The sequence below is a fragment of the Acanthopagrus latus genome, chromosome 18 (genome assembly GCF_904848185.1).
Source record: "Acanthopagrus latus isolate v.2019 chromosome 18, fAcaLat1.1, whole genome shotgun sequence".
Taxonomy (NCBI): domain Eukaryota; kingdom Metazoa; phylum Chordata; class Actinopteri; order Spariformes; family Sparidae; genus Acanthopagrus; species Acanthopagrus latus.
The window spans coordinates 28,634,162-28,658,412 of NC_051056.1; the positions used below are offsets into that span (position 1 = coordinate 28,634,162).

The following is a 24,251-nucleotide window of genomic DNA, read 5'->3' on the forward strand; positions in this document are numbered from 1 at the left end:
GTCCCTCTTCACACCTAACCTGGTCGTCTCTCACACATTGTTTGCAGCTTTCTCTTGATAACGACTGCACGATTATAAGGGCTTATTTTACCATTTCTTTCCAATTAGCTGAACATAAAGCTACTTGTCAGACTTCTGCTTCTAAGTGCTGCTAAAATATGAGGCGTGTACGTCTGCAGGGTGTTGGAGTGCATATTTGTGTGTGTGTGGTGCCTATGTATGTTATCGTAAAGTGGATAAAATTACTGGAGTGTGTGAGTGTGTACTTACTCAGCAGAGTCAGCAGGCAGGATGGATATAGGGGAGAGGTGGGAGCTGTAGAGACAGAGAGAGAGAGAGAGAGAGGGGGGAAAAGGACAACATGGTTAGAACATCACGTACTTCTCGACTCCCGTCTCATGACATGACCTTGGAGGGCGTGGACGTCAGACAGCAGAAGTCAAAACAGGGAAGAAGAACGACAATAACAATTAAACTGCGGCTACAGCTGTTGATACTGTCTGTTAGAGGATGTGTGCTGAAAAAGGATGAAATATAAGATGTGTGTAAATCAGCATGAGGAGTTTATGTTCTCACAGCAGTTGTCTTCTAATCTCAGATCCTTTGTGCCAAACGACAGTCTCGAAGAACGCACCACACACACACACACACACAAATACACAAAGTTTCAGTCAGTGGCGCCACTCTGGGTGGGCAGATTGTTATTTAGGCTACAGAGCTCTGCTGAACCCGGCTGATCAGATAGAAGGGTGTGTGTCCAGTCATATTTGTTCCCTGATGTTCCTCTATAAGCAAGGAAGTGTGTGTGTGTGTGTGTGTGTGTGTGGCGTGAGACAGGGATGAGACATATCCATTCATTCAGCAGCCTCACACACAAACACACACACACACACACACACTCACACACACACACACCAGGGCTCCAGATTTATATAACACTCCTACACACAATACAAGGTCGTCCACATTAGGCCCAAGTGCATAGGTACGTATCATATATACTGTGTGTGTGTGTGTGTGTGTGTGTGTGTGTGTGTGTCTCCAGCGGTCAAGAGCTTTTTGTGTGGATGTATGTTTGTCTTTTAACTCAACTTCACAGACGCACAGTCCTGATGCAGCGAGCAGCCGTCCTCAGGTAGATCGATACTGACTGAATTATTGATGGCAGTCAGGGCACCGTATTGCCCACCATCTTAATTCCTTGTTTCTTGTTGCTGTTCCTGCCCTCTTCCTTCAATCACCTCCTGACTTTCTCCTCTAATCTAATTTCTTCCACATTGTTTTGTTTTTCTCTAAATAAAGTCTCCCGTTCCCCTCGATCTCTTTTCTCAATTTACTCATCTCTTATCACGATTATCATCCGTCTTTCTCTTTCTCATCATGAATCAATCCCATCATGATTTATACAAACATCTTTTTCCCTACCCTTTCTTGACTATTTCCTTCCTCTTCCCTTGACTCTCAGGGGTTTTAAATTGTAATAAGTATCTCACATTACACTGTAACCACGATCGACACAGACAGAAAGAGAGAAAGAGGTACCTGGTGTTGCAGAAATCAAACTACAAACCTGCCGTCAAAGTCCCAAAAACTGGTTGTGAGAGAGAGGGAATAATAAAATGTGCAAAAAAAGGAAATGGTAAAAATCCAAAACAACCTAACCTAACCCTAACTTGACTAATTACATATTTGGATGATGTAACATCTATTTTGTTCATCTGACAAATATTTTTGGAGTCCATAAATATCTGGGCTGCACTGAGACACTTTGTCATTTGAAACTCTCCCTTCTCCTGCAGTTAGTCGACACAGAGAACTGCCCTTTAAACAGAAACGCACCCTGCAGGCTCCATCCAGCATCGACTGTCCCTCAGAAGGACTGATAACATCTGACAGCAGGCTCTCCTGCTGAGTTGTACCCTTGGGACCACAGTGGGTGGCTGCATCACTAACAATAGATCTTTGATAAGGTACTCTAGGATGTTACGTAATCTTCATGGGCCTTAAGGAGCAAAGATATCATCTGCCCTTGCACCACTTTGCCCCTGAAGACTTGATTTAAAATCGCTGCAGCCTTCGGGGTGTTGCTGCCGTCCTCGAGCTCCCTCAGAAGCAGAGATGACATTTCTGTAAGTGTCAGTTGAGCCATAAAGGACATACACGACACGCTTCACACGACTTCTGGGCATTTTGTCCCCGCTGAGGACAACATGAAGGGCAGAGAGGACTGAGCGTTCTGGGTCCCTGATGTAGCAGAAAGTGGTTTTGATTATGTTGAATGTTCCCTGCTGTTTTCACTAATCAAGTCATAGTAACGAACATGCTTTACACCAGGAGGTCAGAAGGGATCTTCAGTCTTTCAAACCACCTGAAGTCTGAATCCATCTACAAGTACATGTACAGTATTCTGGCCAACAATATTATAAGTTATTTTTGTTTTTTGGTGAAGTGTGCTGCTGAAGCCGACTCTGTAGAAGTCTGCACTGTGGGTTTGAACGGCACTCAGCACTCGCAGACGTCCTGTCAATGTGTCCTCAAAGTCTGGAGACCGCGAGGGAAGTTAAGATGATATCTGGATGAAGCCAAAGAGACATAAAGGTTATTTTTGTGATTTTGGCCTAAAACATGTGCCATGATGCCAAACAAGCACAAGGGGGCCAATAAAGGCTTGGCTTTCAAAACTGCTCCAAGTAGGTCAGATTAGACGAGCTCCTGTCCGACAGACACGACGGCAGTAGAAGCCAAAGAGGGAGATTAAACCTTGATAACATCTGAAGCAGTCACACCTTCAGCTACCTGTTCCTTGGCAGCGATACAGTAAAGTCTTTAAAGTGACCTGAGAAGACACGTCAAACAAACGGTCCGTCTGTTTTTATATTTGACTGAACGCTCATGACTGATGCTGTATTTCAAAACTACCAATTTATCACTGATCTACCACGTCTGACTTTGTCCTAAAATTAGATTAAAACACATTAATTATTATCAGGTTACTTTTATTGCGTCACTTAGTGATTTATCGACTACATCCTAGGAGGCTATCTGAGGTGAAGGGCTGAGCAAAATTAATTCATGCCAGATTCACTTAGATCACATCAGGCTAATCTGCAGTCTGCTAACCAGATCGTCGGTGTGATCGCAGCAGGAGAAAATCTCTCCGGGGGCAGATTACTGCATCACCTGAGGCCTGACGAGGACACTTGGAATCACTTTGTATTAAAGTGTTTGTTTTTCTCTCACATATTGTTACCACACTCTGGGCTGCATCTCACCTCCGCAAAAGTAATTCTTCAGTAGCACTGAGTAGTACTTCATTTTGTTGTTGTGTAAGCAGCTGACCTAAACATAAGGTGGTACTACACATCACATACAGTATATAGGGCAAGAGTATCATGTCACACAGCTAAGATACAGTGCAGAGCTGAGACGCTGTGACACTGTGGTGAGGTATCGGTGGCCTCGGCTCAGCTGACTGAGTGACTAAACACCAAAAACAAGTCAGAACAGCGTTTTGTCTGCTGCAGTTATCTGACACGTGAAATAACACCAACAGAGGAGCTGTAAATGCTAATGAGATGAAGGGACGGATCAAAGGTGTCCTTCCATTACTTACAACATTTGCTCTGATGGCTCGATGTAGAGAACAAAGACACACTGGCTGTGTGTGTGTGTGTGTGTGTGTGTGTGTGTGTGTGTGTGTGTGTGTGTGTGTTTAAGGTGAGTTGGAGGTTAGCTGTGATTCCACTGTGGTGCTGCTGTCAGCAAACCTGACTGGGAGGTAACACAGACCGCTGCAGCCGACGCATCCACCCACACGCTTGCACACAACCACACAAACACACAAACACACACAACCACACAAACACACACACATTTCACACCTCACCCATGTATCAGCATGCACAGGAGGACACATCTCACTTCAGCTAGTAACCTTCTTCAAACACCACAGGCTGCCTCTCAAAGCCTCGCCGTCCCTCAACCACAACATCACACACACACACACACACACACACACACACACACACACACAATCATAAGCATCATCTTACATCTCATAAACAGCTCTTCGCTCTTTCTGAAACAGTAAACATTTATAGTCCTTCATGTCGGAGCCAAGACGATCCACAACTCAAACAGACACCAACAACTTAAGATCTGCGTTTGATTTCTGTTTCAGGACTAAATGTGAACGGTGCAGCTCTCCTTCAGTCATTTTCCCATAATCCTCACGCAGATATTTTGCCATCTGAGAATAACTTCTATTTTGTTTAGTCGACTCAACAAATCTCCCACAGTCCCTCTCTCCACCTCCTCAACCCTCCGTCAATTAATCTTCACTCTCCCAGTCAGCTGGTGCAAGGCTGCTGATTGCTTGCACTTAAAATGTTTGGCACAGTCGGAGAACGTGAATAACACGACATATTTTAATGAAACAGAATAAATAAGTATGTTTGTGTCAGAGGTTATTGCAGTTTGTGGCGTCACATAAAACTCAAAGCTGCACCTAAAGTTTATTTTGTCTATTTTTGTTATTTCAGTCAGTTTTCAAGACCAACACTAAATTTCTCTGATTTCAGTTTCTCCTGTTTCTGTTTTTAGTGAATTGAGTATCGTCAGGTTTCAGACTGTCTGTCAGACGGAACGAGACAAACTTCACACGTCTGATACCGACTGAGACTCCAGACCTGAAGACACTTTAACGCAAATAATCACTTATATTCACAGCGCCACCTAGTGTCAACAGGAAATGATATGTTTTATACTTTGATCCACCTCAAACATCGTCAGAAAACACTTGAGATCGAAGATTGTGTGTTTTCATTAGACGTTGTTTTTCTCGTGGTCAATAATAGTGATTCTGATCGTGAGAATTAAGCCTGACACATGAATGAACTTCACACCTCATCTCCCCTCACCACCTCTAGAAAACTGCCTGCAGACATTTTAAGGGACTCTGGTACTCGACAGTGTTAAAACTGCATGAAAACTGCCAACATCTGTAATTTCCTCCAGTTATGAGTGCACCCATTGTGCTGGCAAAAGGTGAATGACTTTGTTTGATCCAAACAGCCCCTTTGAAACAGCTTATTAAAAAAAGGTGAGAAGAGCCATTTTCTGCCCTTCTGCGCAGCAAAATGCTGACACATTCTCAGCCAGCCTGCCTTTCTTTCCTAATACTTATATTGCATAACACAAACCAGCGGTTAAGTAATGCCATGACCCCTTTCCCTTCATCTCCTGCTCTGTTTCTATTCCTGTAAAAGAAAAAGTCACAGACTTCCCCTCCTCTCCATTCTCTTTCATCTCTCCCTGGCAACAAAACAATGAGCAAGAAGCACAATAGAACCTCGCTCCCCTCCATTCTTCCATTCACAATAAAAACCTTTTAAATCACCGTGAAGGTTTCCACAGATTCATTCCAGCATTCATGAGCTGACCCGATCCTCTGGCATTCCCCAATTAATCGACTTAATTTATCAAATTTTTGCCCTTTTCCTCATTTTGTTACCCTCCACTGCTCATCTTTCCATCAATCCAATCACATATATGTGTCATCCATCCATCCATCCATCCTAATCAGTCTGTAGGAGTTACATAACCCTGATGTTTACCTCTGCAGCAGAATGTCACAGGCCATTCTCATTTTTCCAGCTGTGTTTTCTCTGCGATCTGTCCTTCAGTTTGGGGTGTTTTGTGTCAGTGGATGCAGCCTGAGGGTGTCTCAGTTGGTCTCACAGGCTGTTTTCAGTCAGTTGTATCTCTTCTTCTTCTGCCCAGTGCGGTCAGCAAGCTTACACGCAGGTTATTAAAGTCCAGTCGGTTTTATTATTCTTCGAATCCCGCAGAGGAGTCGGCTCGACTTTTAACCAAACTCAGCACGATTTTGGTCTCTTCCTTCTTTTTGCTTGTTCACCACTTGACACATCTCCTGTAGGAGCAGTATCCAGCTGTTTGGCTTCGTCTGTTTCTCCTCCTTCAGATATCTTCTCTGTCAGGACCGGGTGGGTCTGTAGGTCGGCCTTGTGTCCAGACGGAAGGTTATCCTAGTTGAGCGCTCTGAGGTGTCAGCGTCAGTACCAGCAGGTCAAGCAGCAGATCCAGGGTATCGCCTGGGTGCATTCTGTGGCGTCCTCTGAACCGGTGTGTGTGTGTGTGGGTTTGTGTGTGTGTTGGTGAGTGAGGTTGTCTCACTCTGCACTCTGTCTGTGAAAGTGCTGCAGTAAACATCCAGAGCTCTGCTCAAATATACGAGCTTCTGATGTAACCTGGCAACAACTCCAGGAGGACCAATGGGATGAGAGGGGCTGACATTGGGAGCCAATTGTACAGAGGGAATGAATTATGTGGGCCAATCACAAGGAAGGAAGTGGGAGGGTGGTTGATTCTTTTCGGTCCACTCAGAGGTGACTATAACTCAGCAGTTATTAAAGCCGACCCAGTGGGCTGTGTAATGGCGTGCACACACACACACACACACACACACACACACACACACACACACACACACACACACACACACACACACACACACACACACACACACACACACCTCAAGACTTTTACGTCACCCTCTATTAGCCTTTTGTAACAGCAGCCTTTCTTTTAACAAATCATTGATCACGACGGGACTGACAGTGATAAAGATAAAGATATAAAGAGCCGATCAGAGAGAAAGAAAACAAGAGGGAGGAAAAACAGCACCAGAGAAAAGGCAACAGAGAAAGGAGGGCAAGAGGTGTTCACATGTAATCAATGTGCTTTAAAAGCAATAATATCTGTGTCTACACTGTGTGAGAGGCGACATTTGGCAACATTGATAACAATGACAGATTCCAAACACTCACAAATCACTTCAAAGGAAACTAGGTTAGTTGCTTCTGTGCTCATAATGTTTCTGTGCGTCAGTCGGTGTGTTTCCAATAGGACGAGACTTCAGATCAACTTCTTTCAAATCAACGTCACAGACAATATCACACTGGAGAGTATAAAGCAAGTGCTAGGAGGCAAAGCCTTGCAAAAGAGGGGTTTAATCTACCATGTGATTGTTGCCTGACCGGTTGATCTGAGCTGGAGTTGTGTGACTGAAAGCTTTGAAATACACTTTATCAAAGAGATTTCTGAAAGAGAGGCCATAAAGACAAAGATGATCAAAGAGTACCCAAAGAAAACTAAAAGATGATGTTGCTCCAATCTAAATCAAATAAACCTTTTAAAGGGATATTCTGGTGTAACACACCGTGACACTGAGTAAGACCCTCCATCGAGAGATCAAGTTTTCCGACTGCTAGCTTACGTAGTTTTAGCAACCTCAGAAATGAACGCCCGATAACAATACACTGCAGTATACGGCTCCAGCAAGAAACCACCATCAAAAAGCCACAAATAATGCTCAGAACAGCACCAAACTTCAGCAACAGTACAAACAAGGTCCCAGCACGTAGATTGAGGCATCAAACATCTGCTAGCTTTGCCGGATTTCTATTGAAAAGCAAACACAGCTCACCACTCTCCTGCAGCAGCTAGCTCGCTGTGGGGAAGCCCTGACGAGTCGATTACCGAGTGCAGTAGAGTTCCGCAGCTCAAGGATGAAAATGTATGATTATTACTCCATGGAAATGCAATCAAAGTTCATATGTGTCTTACCTACCAGTTTATAACCGTTATTATTGATTATTGCCTGACAGGGAAAAGAACAGAATTGAGCATTTCTAACTGCACTCGGTAATCAACTTGCAGGGCTTTAACTCTGAGTCACCACCTGTTTCAGAGAAGTTAGATGAACATTTTGCCTGGAAAAGGACAAGATAAGTCAGTTTTATCAGAAACACTATAACAGAATGCCATTTTAAGATGCAAGTCATCACTTTCAGAGATCTCACTGTAGGAGAGCAACAAGATCGATGCTTTTTTTAAGTGCATTTAAAGCTTTGTTGACCCTTTTTGGCCTGGTGCTCACTAAACAACCAATCCGAATGTCTGCAACTAAAGTCAAGAATCGTAAATCATGTTGAGTTGTTAGGTAAAAAAGTCAATTGATATGGAAGTAAAATAACACAGCTGTTCCTCCTACCAGGAGTTTTGGTTCCATAAAATTCATCAATTAAAGTTTTGTGTAATCTATAAACACAATGCCATTATTTTGCCTGGTCAGGAGCCACAGTGGGACCAAGATACAATGTGCTGCTGTTCTTTGAAAGATCACAATATGAGGGAATAGGATAAAACATTCACAGTGTTTTGTTATGATGTTGGTATGTTGTGTCTTCTAGAGTTCCTAGAATTGGCTCTGAGCTCTGATATCTTCAGGACTTTGCTTGACAAAGCTGAAGATCATTTAAATAAGAAAACAGCCTTTGAATAAAATATATAACTAACAATAATTCCTAGTTTCTTAGTGAGCTATAACACTCAACATGTCCTGATGTACTGTAGAGTGTATTCAGAGACAAATTAACCTATGTTGACCCAGAAGGAACGGAAGAGCTGTTGCTTAAACAGCTGAAATGATTAACTGATCAACAATTTTGATCTTTGATTGATTGTTTCAGACATTATCAATCAAAAACACTGAATATTTTACTAGTTCCATTGACTATAATGTAAGGATTTCCTGCTTTTAACCATTTTATATAATCATACATTTACATATTCAACAATATAACAATATGAAGACTTCAACTTGGGCTTTGAGACCTTGTGAGTGACATTTCTTGATTATTTTCTGACAATTCTTCATCAAAACAATAATTGACAGAACTGATAATGACCGACATCATGAGCTGCAGCCCCAGTTTCAACAGAAACCTGCCTTATGCAATAACATATGATAGGATGACTGGAAACATGAGGTTAAACCACTTCTGACACCTGCCAACCTCTAAGAATACTCAGTACATCATGGATTACAATGCAGCACAAGAGTTAAAGTACGAGTCCGTTACGGGACAGTGTGTACTTGACTGATTTGTAAAATATCCCGACGGTCCTCGACTTCCTAAAATGTGTATCAAACAACTTTCCAGAAATCTCAAAGTTTATCATTTGTGACTAACACAAAGGAACTTCAGCCGCAATCTGTGGACACAACGGGTCCCTGTGGGGTGACAATCAAAATAAACCTGTTTCCATGATGATTTATGAACGTGAGTGCTGCTCAGAAAGCCAGATAAGACAGCTGTACCAGAACTGTGGCTGAGAGCTGATAGCACACGTGGTGAGCGCTGCTATCTAGGTCAGTTAGAGTATCATGTTACACATTGTGCCCAGTGCTGGCACCCACGCTGAGGCTCGATTGAGAAGTGAAGGGTGAGAAAAGCAGGAAAAGGAGGGCAAGAAGTGAGAGAACCTGAAGGGAAGAGAGGAGGACTTCTTTCTAAACAGTTACAGTGATGAGTACAAGTTTTATACATTTACTGTATTAATAAGGGAGAATGCTGGGTTAGGGCTAGGGTTAGGGTTAGTAGTAGGGTTTTCTGATCTCACAGTAATAGATTACATCTCTTGATCTCGCTCTAGTTTTTTTAATCTTTATTTCATGCTTTAATATGCAATAAATACCCTGTAGCTGCTCTCAGGACCAGCATAAAATTAAATTCTTCGATCAGCTGCCCAAAAAAAAAAAAAGAAAAAAAAAAAAGATGAGTTTGAACACAGACACCAACTGAAATCCCATCATCATCATTTCAACCACTGCAGGGGGGTCTGTGCCAACTTGATTTAGTTTAAATACATGTTTAATATTTTAAACCTGTATATGATTAATTACTTAGTGTGCGTGCAAAACTACAGAACAGAATATTTTTTATTCCCTTTGGTGTGAGCCATGGAAGAGAAAGCTTGAGTGATCAATGAAGTAGGTCAAAACACCAAAAGTACACAGCTGATAGTGCTGTACTGACCTATATACTGTATTTGTGTGTGTGTACATATGTATATAGGTCACGCTGACACATAACATTTGATATATATAGTATGTACCTTATGGGACAGGGGACAACTCAACTGTAAACAAGTCAAAAGGAAACCAAAAAGAGAAGAGGGTCAACACTGAGACACAACCTGTATCCTCCACACTGCAAGGAGGGAGAACCAATGTGCGAATGTACAAGAAAGCCTCGCAAAATATGTTCTGTAAAATATGTATTTTAATGTAAAAAGAAGGTAGCAGCAATCATTGTTCTTTGGAGAACAAAATAAAAAAGCATATGACAATCCAGAAGGCTTTTCATCCAGCACAAGTCTCCTTTAGTTTAGTTCTTGGGCAGTTTTTTTTTCTTTGGTGCTCATTGAGATGTTAAAACTGAAACTGATTCAATGAGTACAGGTTGTAAATCTGTGTAATTTCTCTCTCTATAGAAAATCAATGAGGTTTCTGCTGATCATGTCTAGAGAGCCTGAAGGCCTCTTTACACTGCAGAGCTTTTTAGCTGTCTGACAATTTAAGAGAAACATGGTAATAACATCCTGGATAATCTTGGTGTTTAGAAGCAACCAATAAAACTTTAAATTATGCAGAATACACTGCCGACATATTGTGCCATTTTTAATAGAGCTGAGGAGGAACAAACCAGCCAGAGCTTTCTCCATTATTTGGCTGCATTTTCAAAACATATGAGCGGCACAGATGGATGACGTAGGATGGCATAGCGTGACAATTCCTCATGCATTAATCTCACAATCTGAAATAGCTCAAATTAATATGTCTAAGTCTGATGCTGCCAGAATGTATGAATTTATTAGACTAATCTTGCAAGGCGTGTATGTAATAAATTCACATGATTATTTTTGTCGTATGTATTTAAGCCTTCTGCGGCTGCATGCGCTTAAATCATCAGGTCACACAAGTAAATGTATTTGACCTGGCAGTGAGGAGGGGGCCTATATTTTCATCTGTGCCTGCTATGTGTGGGTGGTGTACACGTGCACATTGTTGGCACAAAGAGAAACAAGTTTAGTGTCACGCTTTGATATAAATAATGTCCACAGCTGTATAAGAAATCATGTGCGGGGACTCAGAGAGGACCAACAGTGATTGTCTGTAACACGAGACGCTGCATGCGTCAGTAATGCTCCGACTGTTGGCGAGGAATGACCAGCGAGACGGAACGCAGGAAGGCTCTTACTTGAGGACAAAATTGAAGACAAGTGTTTTATAATGTGTTTAAATTCTGTCTTCTCTGTTGACCTTTTCCCTCCTGAGGTCTGATGTTGTATTTTCACTCAGACCGGAGATCAATAAATCGTTCACAAGTAGGGACACTTTCCAATTCCCCCAGCCTCTCCCTGCTCCGTCATGGCCGTCTCTGCCCTCTGATTCTCCGTTCTATCCATTAATCCCACCCCCCCCCCTCCTGCTCTGCTTCTCCTCACCAGGGCCAGGAGTTCATCCCAAGAGCCCTCTTCTTCAGCCTGCCGGGATAAATCAGAGGCCTCATAAAAAATACTTTCCACGAGAGAGGGAGAGAGAAGAGGGGAGAAGGAGGGAAGTAGTGACAGGGGAAGAAGAGAGATCAGAAGAGAAATACCAGGGATTATATATAGATCTGAAATGAGCAGAGGCTGTCAGCATGTAAGGTGTGTGTGTTGGTGTGTGTGTGTGATTCTGTGCGTGTGCATTGGCTGTCAGAGTCTATTAAAGGAGCACTGCAACAGCCACAGAGGACAGACTTCCCCGTCTGTCAAGTGTTAGACAAACAACTCAGGCAGAGTTAATGTTGAGTCACTAGACGGGAACTTTCTCTCCCTCTCAGAGCCGTCACAACCACTCATGAGTCAAACAGAGACTGTCGTACACATGGAGCAGTGAGCTGCTCTCAAAACAATCAAGTCAGTTTGAGTAAAGAAATGCAGATACACACTGACTCAACAAAACTGTCACAATAGTGCTCATGGTTAGATCTAATGAACTGACAATCTTAGTGGGTAAACACAAAAGAAAATTGAATAATGATCAACTGATGAAACCCAAAAAACTCCCCTCTGATTTTCCATTCAAAGTACTTTATATTTAAATGGAGTAGAAAGGAAAGGATGTCATATTTCCCTCACACAAAGAGAAAAATCATCTCAACGTGATCAGAGCTGAAACAGTGAGTTAGATAATCGATCATCAGAAAAATAATAAGCAATTCATTTAGGAATCAAAACATAATTATTTTTATGTTTCCCCCTTTTGTAAATGTAAACATTCACCAGTTTTCTGAGTTTTGGATTGATGGTTGAACAAAGAAGCCGTTCGAAAATTTAGAATTGAGTTTCAGGAAGTTATGATGGGACGTACGATGGCATCAAGTTAGTCGATATTTAAAGTTGGCATTAGTTGCAGCACTAAATGCCGCCACATGAAAATGTTTAATTAAAATGCACAAACTTTGGTTAGACGAGCGCTGAGACGAAATGCTTGATGCCTCTAAAAGAAGTCACTGTGTTTGATATTTTCAGCAATGTAAACAGATGTATTCTCTGAAGCTCGGGGCCTTAATTATTTAAATGTCTCTGTGGTTAAAGCTATTGAGTACAGGGTCTGCAAATACAGCATTAATCCCACCGACCAGACACTGAGGTTAGACGAGGTCATGGGGGTTGATGTCTGCAGGCGAGCCACAGCTAAAGACAATTAATACCAACTAAAACAATCAAATGAGTCTTAGAGATAAAAACAGTCTGGCCTGCATCGTTTCATTTAAATGATTTGCTTCATCAAGAACGATTAAAGTTGTGAGTGCACTCCGAATGCTGACAGACAACAGCTGCAACCTGAAGCCTTCATCCAATAAAATACACACAAATACACACAGAGGAATCCTTTTATGTCGCCCCACAAACAATGCATCAACTACTAAACCACTTAGATACCAAAGATGCACACACGCATGCACAGATGACACAGATAGCAGCCTAAACTCTGCTGCCACTGGTGGCACAGTGGGCTTCATGTGATACACTACACATGATACATCCAGCTGATCACTTACATTAAGACAAGCATTTTCTGAAATGTTATGTTTCACTATGCAAACTATGTATTATGAAATGTAAATGCTCTAGTTTAAATCTCCAGAGCCAGATCTTTAAACACTGTTTGTTTCACACCTGGTCCAAAGGTCTTTAACGGTTTTCAGTTCAAGGACCCGTTAGCTGATAGAGAGACGGAGCAGGAGATCAGGGCCCCTTCTACATGTATTCTAAGTCTAAAATTACCTTGCATATTAAACTGGGCCTAACAAATGAGCAGCGCAGCATTTGGTGCCATGTGTAAACAAGTCAACAACAGCTAGGCACGTTAGCGCGATGGTGTCATGTTCATGGGTCGACTATCATGAATGTTGTGTTAAAAATATGTTTGTTGTTTTTCTTTAAAACAAATATAAAGTTACAAATAATTTGTTGGATTCATGTTAACGCCTGCAAATACAAACTATTATCAAACAGTTAACTGGCCCCGCTGCAGTTACTCTGTTCAGAAATCAGAGTTAAAGGCCCAGACTGGTCTTTAAAGTGAGACGTCAGCAGATATAATGCATGTGCTGTACGTTCAAAGTCATGTGAGTGTGTGTGAGTAATGTGTGTGTGTGGATTATGGATTACTGTAATCATCTTAAAGGCCAGTGGGACAGAGCTAGCAGCATGAACCTGACTGACACACAAGCAGAGCACAGTGTTGTAAAGAATCACAGCGGGCTGATTTATGGTCCTCTGCTTTACAACTTTATCTGTATTTAACAGGTAGCGAGCTACTGAACAACCTGAGCAATGTAGTGCAAACAGCGCTGAATAAACACAGATTTAACATAATCCTGGGTTTAAACGGCCAATGAGTCAGGATCTACAATAGTCCAGATGGAATGTGTTAGTGGATGATGAAACTAAATTAACTTTTCTGGATAAAAAAGAAAGTTTAACTTGCACTGTTGCTTCAAACACAACTGAGATTACAGAGTGATTTTTAAAAACAACTTCAAAACTCGCTCATATTCCCAAAGCCAACTTTTTATTCTAAAGGTTCTCTATGACTAAATCTGACTAAGTTACAGCTTCCTTCATGTTCTGTTCTGAGTCTGTCTGCACAACATTCCTCTGATGAAAACTCAAAGTACTCGCTCTCTTGAACTGCAGACAAAACAAAACAATGGTTGCTGCATTTTCAGGGCTAACTGTAGAAAAACACATTTGCAGGATGAAAAAAGCTGCGTTTGTTGTCCAAAGATATGGCTTGTATGTTTGGGTGACTCTTCACATATTTACAATACGCATTCCATCTTTGCTCTGTGATCCACCCTCTCCGTTCACGGTAGATCTCTGGGTGTCTGAGTGTTTAACTCAGTAATCAACTTAAAGGAGATCAGCAGATCACAAGAACCTGAGAAGGTCTCCATGTTCCCTCAGGGGATTGAACTCTGGTCCTTCAGCCCCGAGGGAGACTTGTTATCTTGTGTACGTGAGTGTCTGCATGTGTGTGTCGGGTTTTTGTTTCCTGGTTTGTTAGCAGCTACAGAACATCAACAGGTCAGAACACGAGCTCGGCATCTTTTACTGAGACCAAATGCAAACTGCAGTCACTGATGTTCTGATTGAATCAATGATTAAATGATTCATTCATTCAAATGATTGTCTTCTCTATTTGTTGGACATTTAACGTTGAGCAGGTGACTCATGTTAATTTAAAGATTTCATACTTGATAAAATATATATGACTTTTTATTACTTGATTACTGACATGTTGTCATATCTCAGAATACTGCTGTCACATCCCAGCACATTTTTGAAATTAATGTATTTATATTCACATTCAAGAAGCTGCAACCAGAGAATTTTGACTTTTTCAGAACTAAAAATAGTTGCTGATGAATTGAAAACTTGAAAATTAGACAATGTGACTCTACCTACTATCCTGACCTCTCCTGTGCCATTACCCATAAATAATTATCTTTTAGTCATGTATTTATTTTGACTGACTACACAGTGATAAATTAAATGTTCAAAATTCCTAATTAAGAAAAAAAAAGTGTAGGAACAACTCTGACAAGTTTAAAGAAACACTTTCTGAACCACACAGTTACAGTATGACAGTGACGTTATCGTCGTGGACGTCCATGAAACAACAACAACAGAAGCTGTGAGAACGAGACTGAAACAAGCAGCTGACACGCTTCAGATCACAAGTCGGCCTGATGGACTGGTGATGAAAACCATGTAACTGCAATGTTGTAGTTTTTAAATCCAGACGAGACTGTGAGCCTTTGTCCTCTCGTTCTCCCTCTCAGTACCATTTCTCCATTTATTTCACCCGTCTTACATAACAACACCAGCTCCAGGTGTGATGGCTCACCTGGCTGCGGGGCTGTCGTCAGTGTGTGTGTGTTGTGGTGAGTCAGAGGAGGCGGGACCTTCCTCTCCGTCCTGAGGCAGCTCTTCACATTCTGCCTCGCACCGCTCATCATCCAGCAGCTCTGTGATCTGAGGACAAACACAAAAGGTTACCTTTTAAAAAATGATCCGTTAATTGAGGTGGAGAGGTGAAGACACTGGTAATTACAGGACTCAGAAACCACACAGGGATTTTTCTTTAGCAAATCCATTCTGTTGATCTGAACCGTTTCCTACAGACTAATTAGATTCATGGTTATACATCACAATGAACATTTAAAGACATAATGTAAAGCAATTATGTTACTTTTATGTGTTGAACCGGTCAGCACAGGAGATCTCTACAATCACCACAGAGTCAAGATGTTGTAATGTTTCAGTATCTGACCAAATGTGAAATGTGGTAAAATCTCCCCTTCTGTTCCTGAGTTCTGGTGCTGAATAACGACCAGAAGTTCATTTTTGCAGATCATTACAATTTCCTGTTACAAGCTGACTTTTATTAGCAGATTAATTCTTGGGTTATGTTCAAGCACCCATAAGTATGTGATAAATGGATCTGAGGTCGCAGCAGCTTTGACCTTTCACCACCTTTGTCTGCCAAATTTAAAGAAAGTCCCTCAAGGCGTCTCTGAGATATGACGTCCACAAGAATGTGATAGACGGACAAACGAAAACCGAGCGCCTCTAGCCTCAGCTACCACCAGCAAGGAGGTATATACAGCTGTGTTCTCGTTCGTCACACTGACATTTAACAGCCTCAGGAGCGAGCTCAGTGGAGAGGATAATAGTTCTGTACCGGGTCGTTTATTCCTCGAATTACCAAGAGTTGGGAGATGTTCACAAGAACTAAAGGTCATTGTTAAGATTTACTTTACTAATTTAGTCCAAAAACTGACTTGTGTACCAAGATTAGTAAACACCTGAAATGTCTTTGAGTTAATAAAGATGAATTTAATAATTATTTAAATACAATATATAAAATTCGACCTTTCCTTCCTCATTTCTATCGTGTTAAGTTGTGACTCTGAGTGTCTGGAGATGAGCAGTACAGAGGAGGAACAGGATAAGGTGTTGACAGTCCATGTTCATATTTACAGTACATATGTCTCTGACTGGAAGGACACATTTCAGTTTGTTCCACATCTAAATATAGACGGAGCTAATGAGATACATACTGGCACTACAGATACAGCGGTAAGCAGAGAGATAAAACCATGATAGAGAAATCAAGTGAGAGGATGGAGGGAGGGATTAAAGTCGACCTAAGAGACGTATCATCTTCTTGTCGACTCGGCAAAGTACTCTTGACCCTCACGGTGCAAAAGGTCAAGATGACCGGACACGTAAAAACCAGTTTACTGCTCAACATAAAATAAAAACTTTACAGGAAAATTCTTGTTTTAAATGACAAATATTAAGCCTGTAATAAATGTGTGTGGGTTACAATCACAATCAATCACACTGAGACCGACGTCGACACAAATTATACCAACAAGAGTCCTGTGATGAATCTACAGTAAAATTTTAAAGATAAACATGGAACATCTCTGCATTAGAATATCTAAAAATGACTAGATCTTTATTTTGTATTTTGTTGAGTTGAGTACTTAAATAATTCTGAATGTTTTCAACAATGTTCAAACCCAAAAAACCCCACGGTGCGTTTCATTAGGTCGCCTGTCTTCATAACCTCTAGGAGAGAATAAGTGGAATAATTGCCGCCATATTCATGTAGATAGATAGATTTTCCATCAGCGAAGGTCGTTCCCACACTACTTATGTCCTTTGTTTTGCTTTGCTCTGATTGAGAGACTTGAGTTTAAAGGAAGACGTCAATGCCACAGACGGAGGCAGTAAAGAAGACAGGAGAGAGAAGCAAAGGGAAGAGATGGAGGGAGTGATGGAGGACAGAGTGTAATAAATCTGACGGTAAACAGGAGATGCAAGACGGGAAGGGGAAAAAGGAAAGGGAGGTAGATGCTGGGGAGTCAAAGGACGGGTAGTAAATAAGTAGACAGAAATAAGTTATCATAAAACAGACAGCTGAGAGCATGTGAACAAGACACAAACACAAACACTTGGGCAGCAGCTCACTGATGATAAACAGCTTCTTTCTCCCCGTTAGTAATATTTGATTTTTCTCACTCAATGTCAGTTTGTTCTGTAAGATCATCAAATGATAGAAAACACTAGTGATATACCTCGGGCACAAAACATTTCTCATGTGCTGATTTACACATCAGTTAAAACTTGGGAAACCTGAGGAACACGGGTGAAAAGGTCACGAGAGTCATGAGGTGTTCATTTTCCCTCCACATCTCTCCGTGTGTCCTCATTTCTTTTCTCTTTCCTCCTTCACGCTTCTCGGCAGAAACCCCATCTGCTGCTGTCACTGTGTCGTTGCTACGGCAACACCTCCCGTTCAATGAGCTCTGATTGGCTGTCGGGGAATTCTTGCATCGTCACAAGTGCAGATTCAGGGAGGATGACTCACAACACTCCACTGTGTGTGTGTGTGTGTGTGTGTGTGTGTGTGTGTGTGTGTGTGTGTACGAGGTGATAAGGGAAAGAAATCCCACTTTCAGACAGCTTCAATTCCATTTTACATCATTTCTTAATGAATAAAAAACTTTAAAAGCTTATTAAAATTCAACTTCAGCAAGAAATGTTTTGTTTGTGTTGGTGTGCAGCCGAGCAGAGCCACACTGTGACGTGCATCTTCATGTGTAGGTGTCTGGAAAATGTTAACTAAATGACTAAATGGTGTGAGAAGCAGAGGAATAGTGACTTATAGCTCCCTCACATGCCAGAGGAAAACAAACAAGTGCACTGCAACGCTGGATTATTACACTCGTGCAAATGACCTTGTGTTTTGTGCAGTTAATTAGCTCGACTCATCTCAAACTTTCCCTGTAATTTATTTGTCATCAACCGTCTGAATAAGTCAGTGAATGTCAGAAGTAAACTAGGATGTCAACTCAAATTCAAGAGCTAACTTCAGATCTGTACAAGTCAGAATTGATTAGAAGCATCATAGTGCGAGATATCTGAAAAGATAATCTAAATACCTTTGATATAAATTATGACAGAACTACATTAAGTTTCTACTTGTCATAATTCAAATGTGGATCTGATCTATCTTCGCCCTGTCCCAGTTTCCTGCTCCACAACTTCCCTGTATTTCTCCCGGTTCATGACAAATATTCACACCACCCAGTTCCCCTGTTAATCATCACAACCTGTTTCTGGCACCGCAAACAGGAAGTGAACAACAGGTGATTATGTAGAGTGAGAGACAAACAGTTGGTGATAACACTAATCTACACTGGATTAATAATCTATAGTCATTTAAACAAACATCGTCCAGTTCACAGCTCTTTTGTCTATTATCGCTCCTGATTTCACAGGCAGTATATATTATTTCAGCCGGACCTCAGCGACCTTGATTCAAGGTCTGATCCACGTTATCAGCATTTAAAATGAATTCACAACTATTTGTCAGTAATATGAATAAACTATGCCATGGATATAACCTTGAATTATATATCAGCTATTAAGAACATATTCTGTCAAGGTCCCCGATCAGTGATATGGGATAAATAAGGAGTGCATATATCAGTATTAATTAATGCCCCCCTGTGTATACCCACTAAAATGCAGAAGTTGACATAAAGAACAATGAACATTTCATTCATGGGGTGCACACTGTTCTGAATATGATCAAGGCTCCGCTGAGTCAGCAGGCCTCTGGGGTGACGTAACAATATTAGAGGATAAGAGCTGTTAAATCTCCTGTCAGGATGACCTGGAATGGGCACAGACTTGAAAATATTATCCCCTTATTCAACTCTGTGGAAAATGTTAATCATGTTAACTCACAAATCAGAGGTGCTGTGTGTGTGTGTTTCTGTGTATTATGAGGCCTTTTTCCTACACCAGCACATCTCTGCACGGCGTGAGTGGGTGAAACGACAAGGCCCGAGAGCGCCCTGGAACAAAAGGTCTTGAACTTGGCCTTGGTTTTAGCGGTCTGGTCCAGGCTTTTGGTGTGGAAAACAGAGAAGACAACGAGCCTCACTGACATCACTGGCTGAAGTGTTGGTGGGCCAAGAACACAGAACAATGACGACTGACCAGGACTGACGTTACAAGTCTCAAACTGTGGCCTACATCGGTGGTTTTCAAGGCTCTTTTGTGTCCCTCTTTTCATTCTGATGTTAGATAAACATCGATACAGAGAATACTTGTACCTCTGTGCAGGTTTGAGAAAAACACTGACAGGACAAGCAGCTTTTTTTCTCATTGCAAAACTAAAACTTGTGTAGAGTTTTGTATTATGTTGAATTATTGGGTGGATTTCCTTCATGGGCTCATGGTTTGTCTTTTAATGAGTTCAACCTTTCATGTGAAAATCTAATATTGATGAATTTTCCCCTTAATTTTTAATGCTACTTGCTGCTCAGTTCTTTGTCCTCTTAAAAGAAAACGCTGCATGGGAATGTTGCAGGGCTATGGTGAAATGTTACATGTACAACATGTTCGTCATCAGTTTCCATGTCCTGAAGTTTTCCCTCGTGTTTCCACTTTTCTCTGTTTTGCTGCTCATTCCTTCTTTTCCCTGGTTGTGTTTTGGAGCTCTCTGTTTCTGGGATTACCCCTTTTCAGACTTCCCAGTTCTAACTGTTGCTCTGCCTTTTTTGCTATTCTACTTCCAGTTGTCTCTTATGTTCTGCGACATAACAAACAGCTGATGCCAAATACAGATCGAGGTTTAAATCACAAAATTGCAGAGACATTCAATGTATCAGAAGCTCCTATTAATACAGAATAAATTCAAAATCATCTCAGCTCAAGAGTGAAAGGACAAAAAGTGCCAAGGACAGACAAGACAATGAGCAAAACAAACTCTGAATGGACTCTTAGTGAACAGAAAGAGGATTGCAACAAAGAAGAAACATATTACACACTAACGTATCTCTTCAAGGCACAAGGCTAAGGAGTCTGACACGGATCTCCACAGAGCTTAACTAATTTAAACAAGATATGAGACGGGACTTTGATAAAGAAGTCAAGAAAACTATGAAAGACGACCCCTACTGAGTTTAAAGACAAAGTTTTACGAGGGCCCAGGGGAAACAGCGAGGCCTCTGAATGAGGAAAAAAAACCTGAAAACGATTTTTTTAAGCTAAACCTTTTAGCATTAAAGTGTCAGAATTCAAACACTGAAACAACTGGTTGAATCTGGACAGTTTTCTTGCAGCAGTAACACTGGAGCCTTCTGGCCTAATGCTGCTGCAGTGAGTGGGCCGTGTCGTCCATCGCTCATCGTTACCTTCAGATGTGTTCAGACTGATTTACAGAGATTCATCTTCTCTCTGACCACACATATAACACAGTCAGAGTAAATAAATGGACAGCGCGGCTGTGTATTACTCAACACTTGTGTGCTTGTATTACATGTCATCCTAAAGAGATATTATACATCTCTACCGTCCAAGTAGGCCGCCACCTCCACTTTAAATAACTCCACAGTCCATCTTAAATAGGTTATTGCTCAACAGCTTATCACTGTGTCACATGAACATGTGAGTGTATATACACTTACATGTTCATGTAAATGTATATACTCAGACCTATACATGCCGTTCTCTGCTGCTGGACATTGTGTCATCCTCTGGTGTTTGTAACTTTACTCCATTCACCCAGTTCTAATTAATGTCCTTAGTCCCGGTTACAGCTATACATACACTGAAACATGGCTCAGCTCCAGAAGCACTTGAACAAGTTGGCAGAGATGAAGTAATGGGACACATCCTGATTCATTTATCTCCTCAGGTTAAAAGGAACAGAGCTGGAAAATAAGGCTGTCTGTAAAAGACTAATTAATTAAGGAGACAGACAGCAGACAATCTGAACCAATACCAGGCGAGACGCCACTACAGCCCTTTACCAACACGGTAAATGTAACATAGCTGGCTTAATGAATCTGTTGAGTAACAAACACGAGCGTCATTATGTTCTGTGTGGTTTTATCTAAAATTCATAAAGTAAGCAGAGAGATCTCAGTCCTTTCACAGGCTGCAAGTGCATCACTGATGGATTTAGAGACATATTTTTTCGAACAATAAATCATCTCTTTTCTCATCAGATTAATCATTTGTCTAAAGAACTATTGTATTACGCTGCCTGTTTATATTGTCCAGTAATGCACAAGAAGAAGTCGGGACTCTGAGATAATTTCTAATTGTTCACATGCTGCATGTTAAACTCACTCGGGAGGTGAAAGGCAGAACAGAACACGTTGGTTTCTACATTTACAGGATGCAATGTGGTTGATCAGAGCTACTGCTGTCTGCTGCGCATCCTGAGAAACAAGTATGTTAAGGAATGAAAACTGACCCGACCCAACAGTGCAGCCTTTTAGTTTTGGTTTTTTATTATGTGTCCTTATTTTGTCCAGAAATCCTGGGACTAGAAGAGCTTCTTCAAACACCGAATCCAAACAGACACACCTACTGATTTCATCATAGCAGCAACAAGCCTCTGCACAGCCTCACCTTCACTTAAATATTAATTCAACAGACTCTCATTTTTGCCAACAAGTAAGCCACAATCCAGCTTGGCACGTCTCAGTGTTAGATCCATGCCAGACTCACTGGGTTTCAAAGTTATGCCCAAACATGTCACAAGACAAAGACGGTCCTCTCTCTCACTTCCTCCATGTTTTATTTACTTCTCTATAAAGCTTCATCCATTTACTTAACATTTGCATTGTTCTTTATTTCTGTAGTTTATTTGAATGTTGTAACCTCTATGAGGCAATTTCAACTTGCTCTGAAGTCTGCTTCCCCTGCCAGGCTTAACTCAAAGCATGAAGCTTGTGTATTTCCTTTGTGAGAGCAGGTGTGTGTGTGGGAGTTAATCCCCTTCATGAGGGTTTGTTCGTTCAGTGAGCCATCCCCAGTGCAGTGCAGGGGCTGGAGGTGTGAGTTGCATGGTTACATCATCAACAGCTTCTTTTCTTATCCTTCCCCTCCCTCGCCAGCGCTCCCTCTCTTCATCTCTTTCTTCGTCTTCTCTCTCTGCGCTCTCGCTGCTTCTCCCCCATCTTCCTGGCTGCTTGTTCTCCTTCTACCTCTCTAAACCACCCACTTTTTTGCCCTTTCTCTTACATAAGATGCATGGATCACTGCACAGATGATTTGTCCTTACAGATTTTCTCTGCTCCCTCTTTCTCATTCTGTCTCTTGGTAATATCATATTCTCATTCGTCTAACATGCCAGCCAATAAAACTGAGGACAATGAGGAACTAGGAAAAACCAAGAGAGTTAAAGAAAGTGAATATGGGAAGTAAATTCAAAGAGGTGCACAGAAGAAATTTCTGCTTGAGCTCACTGCTGTGCTGAGCTCAATCACAATCTCATTAGCTTTCTTTTACCAGAGTTTTCGTAAGCGCTTCGATTTTTTTCTTGAATAAAGGAAGATTATGACAGATACTGACTGCAAGGAGTCAAGATTACAAGGCAAGCTAATACAAAGCCAAGTTCCCTGCAGCAGTGGAGAGACGTCACGCTTGAAAATATTAAAATAGAGAATGACAGTTCAATAAAGAAAAGCTAAGAAAAGAAAAAAGGGGAGAAAATCAGTGAGGGAACAAGAGTTATTCAAAAGGTGACCAACTAAAGACGGTGTTGTTATTCTTCCTCTTTCGACCAGACTTTCATTAATGTCTGCAGCCTTTAACATGTAAACATGATCTTTACAGTATCTCTGCTCTTAAATGTGACAGGAATCACAGAAGAAAGGCAATGTGAGATACCGATCAAGGGTTTACCCGTAATCACTGTGTTCCTGTTTGCGTCACAATATAAAACTACAATGTCATACAGCCTCAATACAATTAAACGTTAACTAAGCTATTCTTTAAATTGTCGGCCAGGTGGTGAGCTGGTGTTTCTGGGCAACAGGGGAAACGCCTTTGAGTTCATTTGGTCTGCCCGTCACATCCTGTGCGTTCGATGTAAGCCACATTCATAGTTCTAGTGGATCAGATTCTCATCTCGTACACCTTGGAGTTTGTGTGTGCATAGTGTGTGTGTGTCTGGGTATGTTTGGGTGTGTGTGTGTGTGTGGGAGTGTTTGGGTGGGGTTCTTCTGGATTCTTCCGAGATATATTTAGTTTACGGAACAACTTTCTGCTCAGGAATATTTTGTAGGTACAACAGCTCAAGGTGGTGACAACAGCTGAATACCAAGATGATTTACATTCCTATACAACATGGTTTCAGCCTGACCACTGAACGAATGAATCATTCTCTGGATGCCTGGATGGATTCAATGTTGTGTGATTCACTAGAATAGATTTTTGTTCCTATGTAGAGGTTTAGTCACTGAACACTTGGAACCTGTTCTTGTTTTACAAATGGGTAAAGCATGCACAGACTGCATGCTCTGATTAATCAGTGTACCCTGTGAAGGTAAATCTACTATTATGGCCTCATCCTCTTCCACTTTGCTGTGTCTTGCTTACAGTTTGATGGCACACTGAAATTTTAATCTACACTTTCACAGAAGGATTTGTGTGTTTTCTTTGTGCGTCAGCCCAGAAAGAATTCCCCGCCTGATCCTGGCACAGTTAAATGCCACATTCTACTGTCTCAGCGCCATTAAAGAAGAAGAAAAGAGACCACGAGGAGAAGACAAAGAGGATTTAGATGGGTTTCGTAATGATTTCTTCGCTATGATGTCAGGAATGTTGTCAGTGAATTCAAGTATTCATCACTTTTTTTTTTACGCAACCAACCTGGTAACAGTGTGCATACGAACAGTGGATTTATACTGAGATTTTATGGGGTCAAAGAATAACTAAAAAGATCC

At 41.4% G+C, this 24,251-nt stretch overlaps 1 protein-coding gene across 5 annotated transcripts in view; it reads right to left on the reverse strand.

Moving 5' to 3' along the window:
• The window catches only part of fam13b (family with sequence similarity 13 member B), a 70,271-nt gene that overhangs the window by 16,423 nt on the left and 29,597 nt on the right, over positions 1–24,251 (reverse strand). For all 5 annotated transcript variants that reach the window (XM_037076447.1, XM_037076450.1, XM_037076451.1 and 2 more), the window contains exons 7-8: positions 15,332–15,459; positions 271–315 (exon numbers count right to left, since the gene is read on the reverse strand). In XM_037076447.1, the coding sequence (XP_036932342.1) occupies positions 271–315; positions 15,332–15,459 (173 nt within the window). The remainder of the gene's footprint in view (positions 1–270; positions 316–15,331; positions 15,460–24,251) is intronic.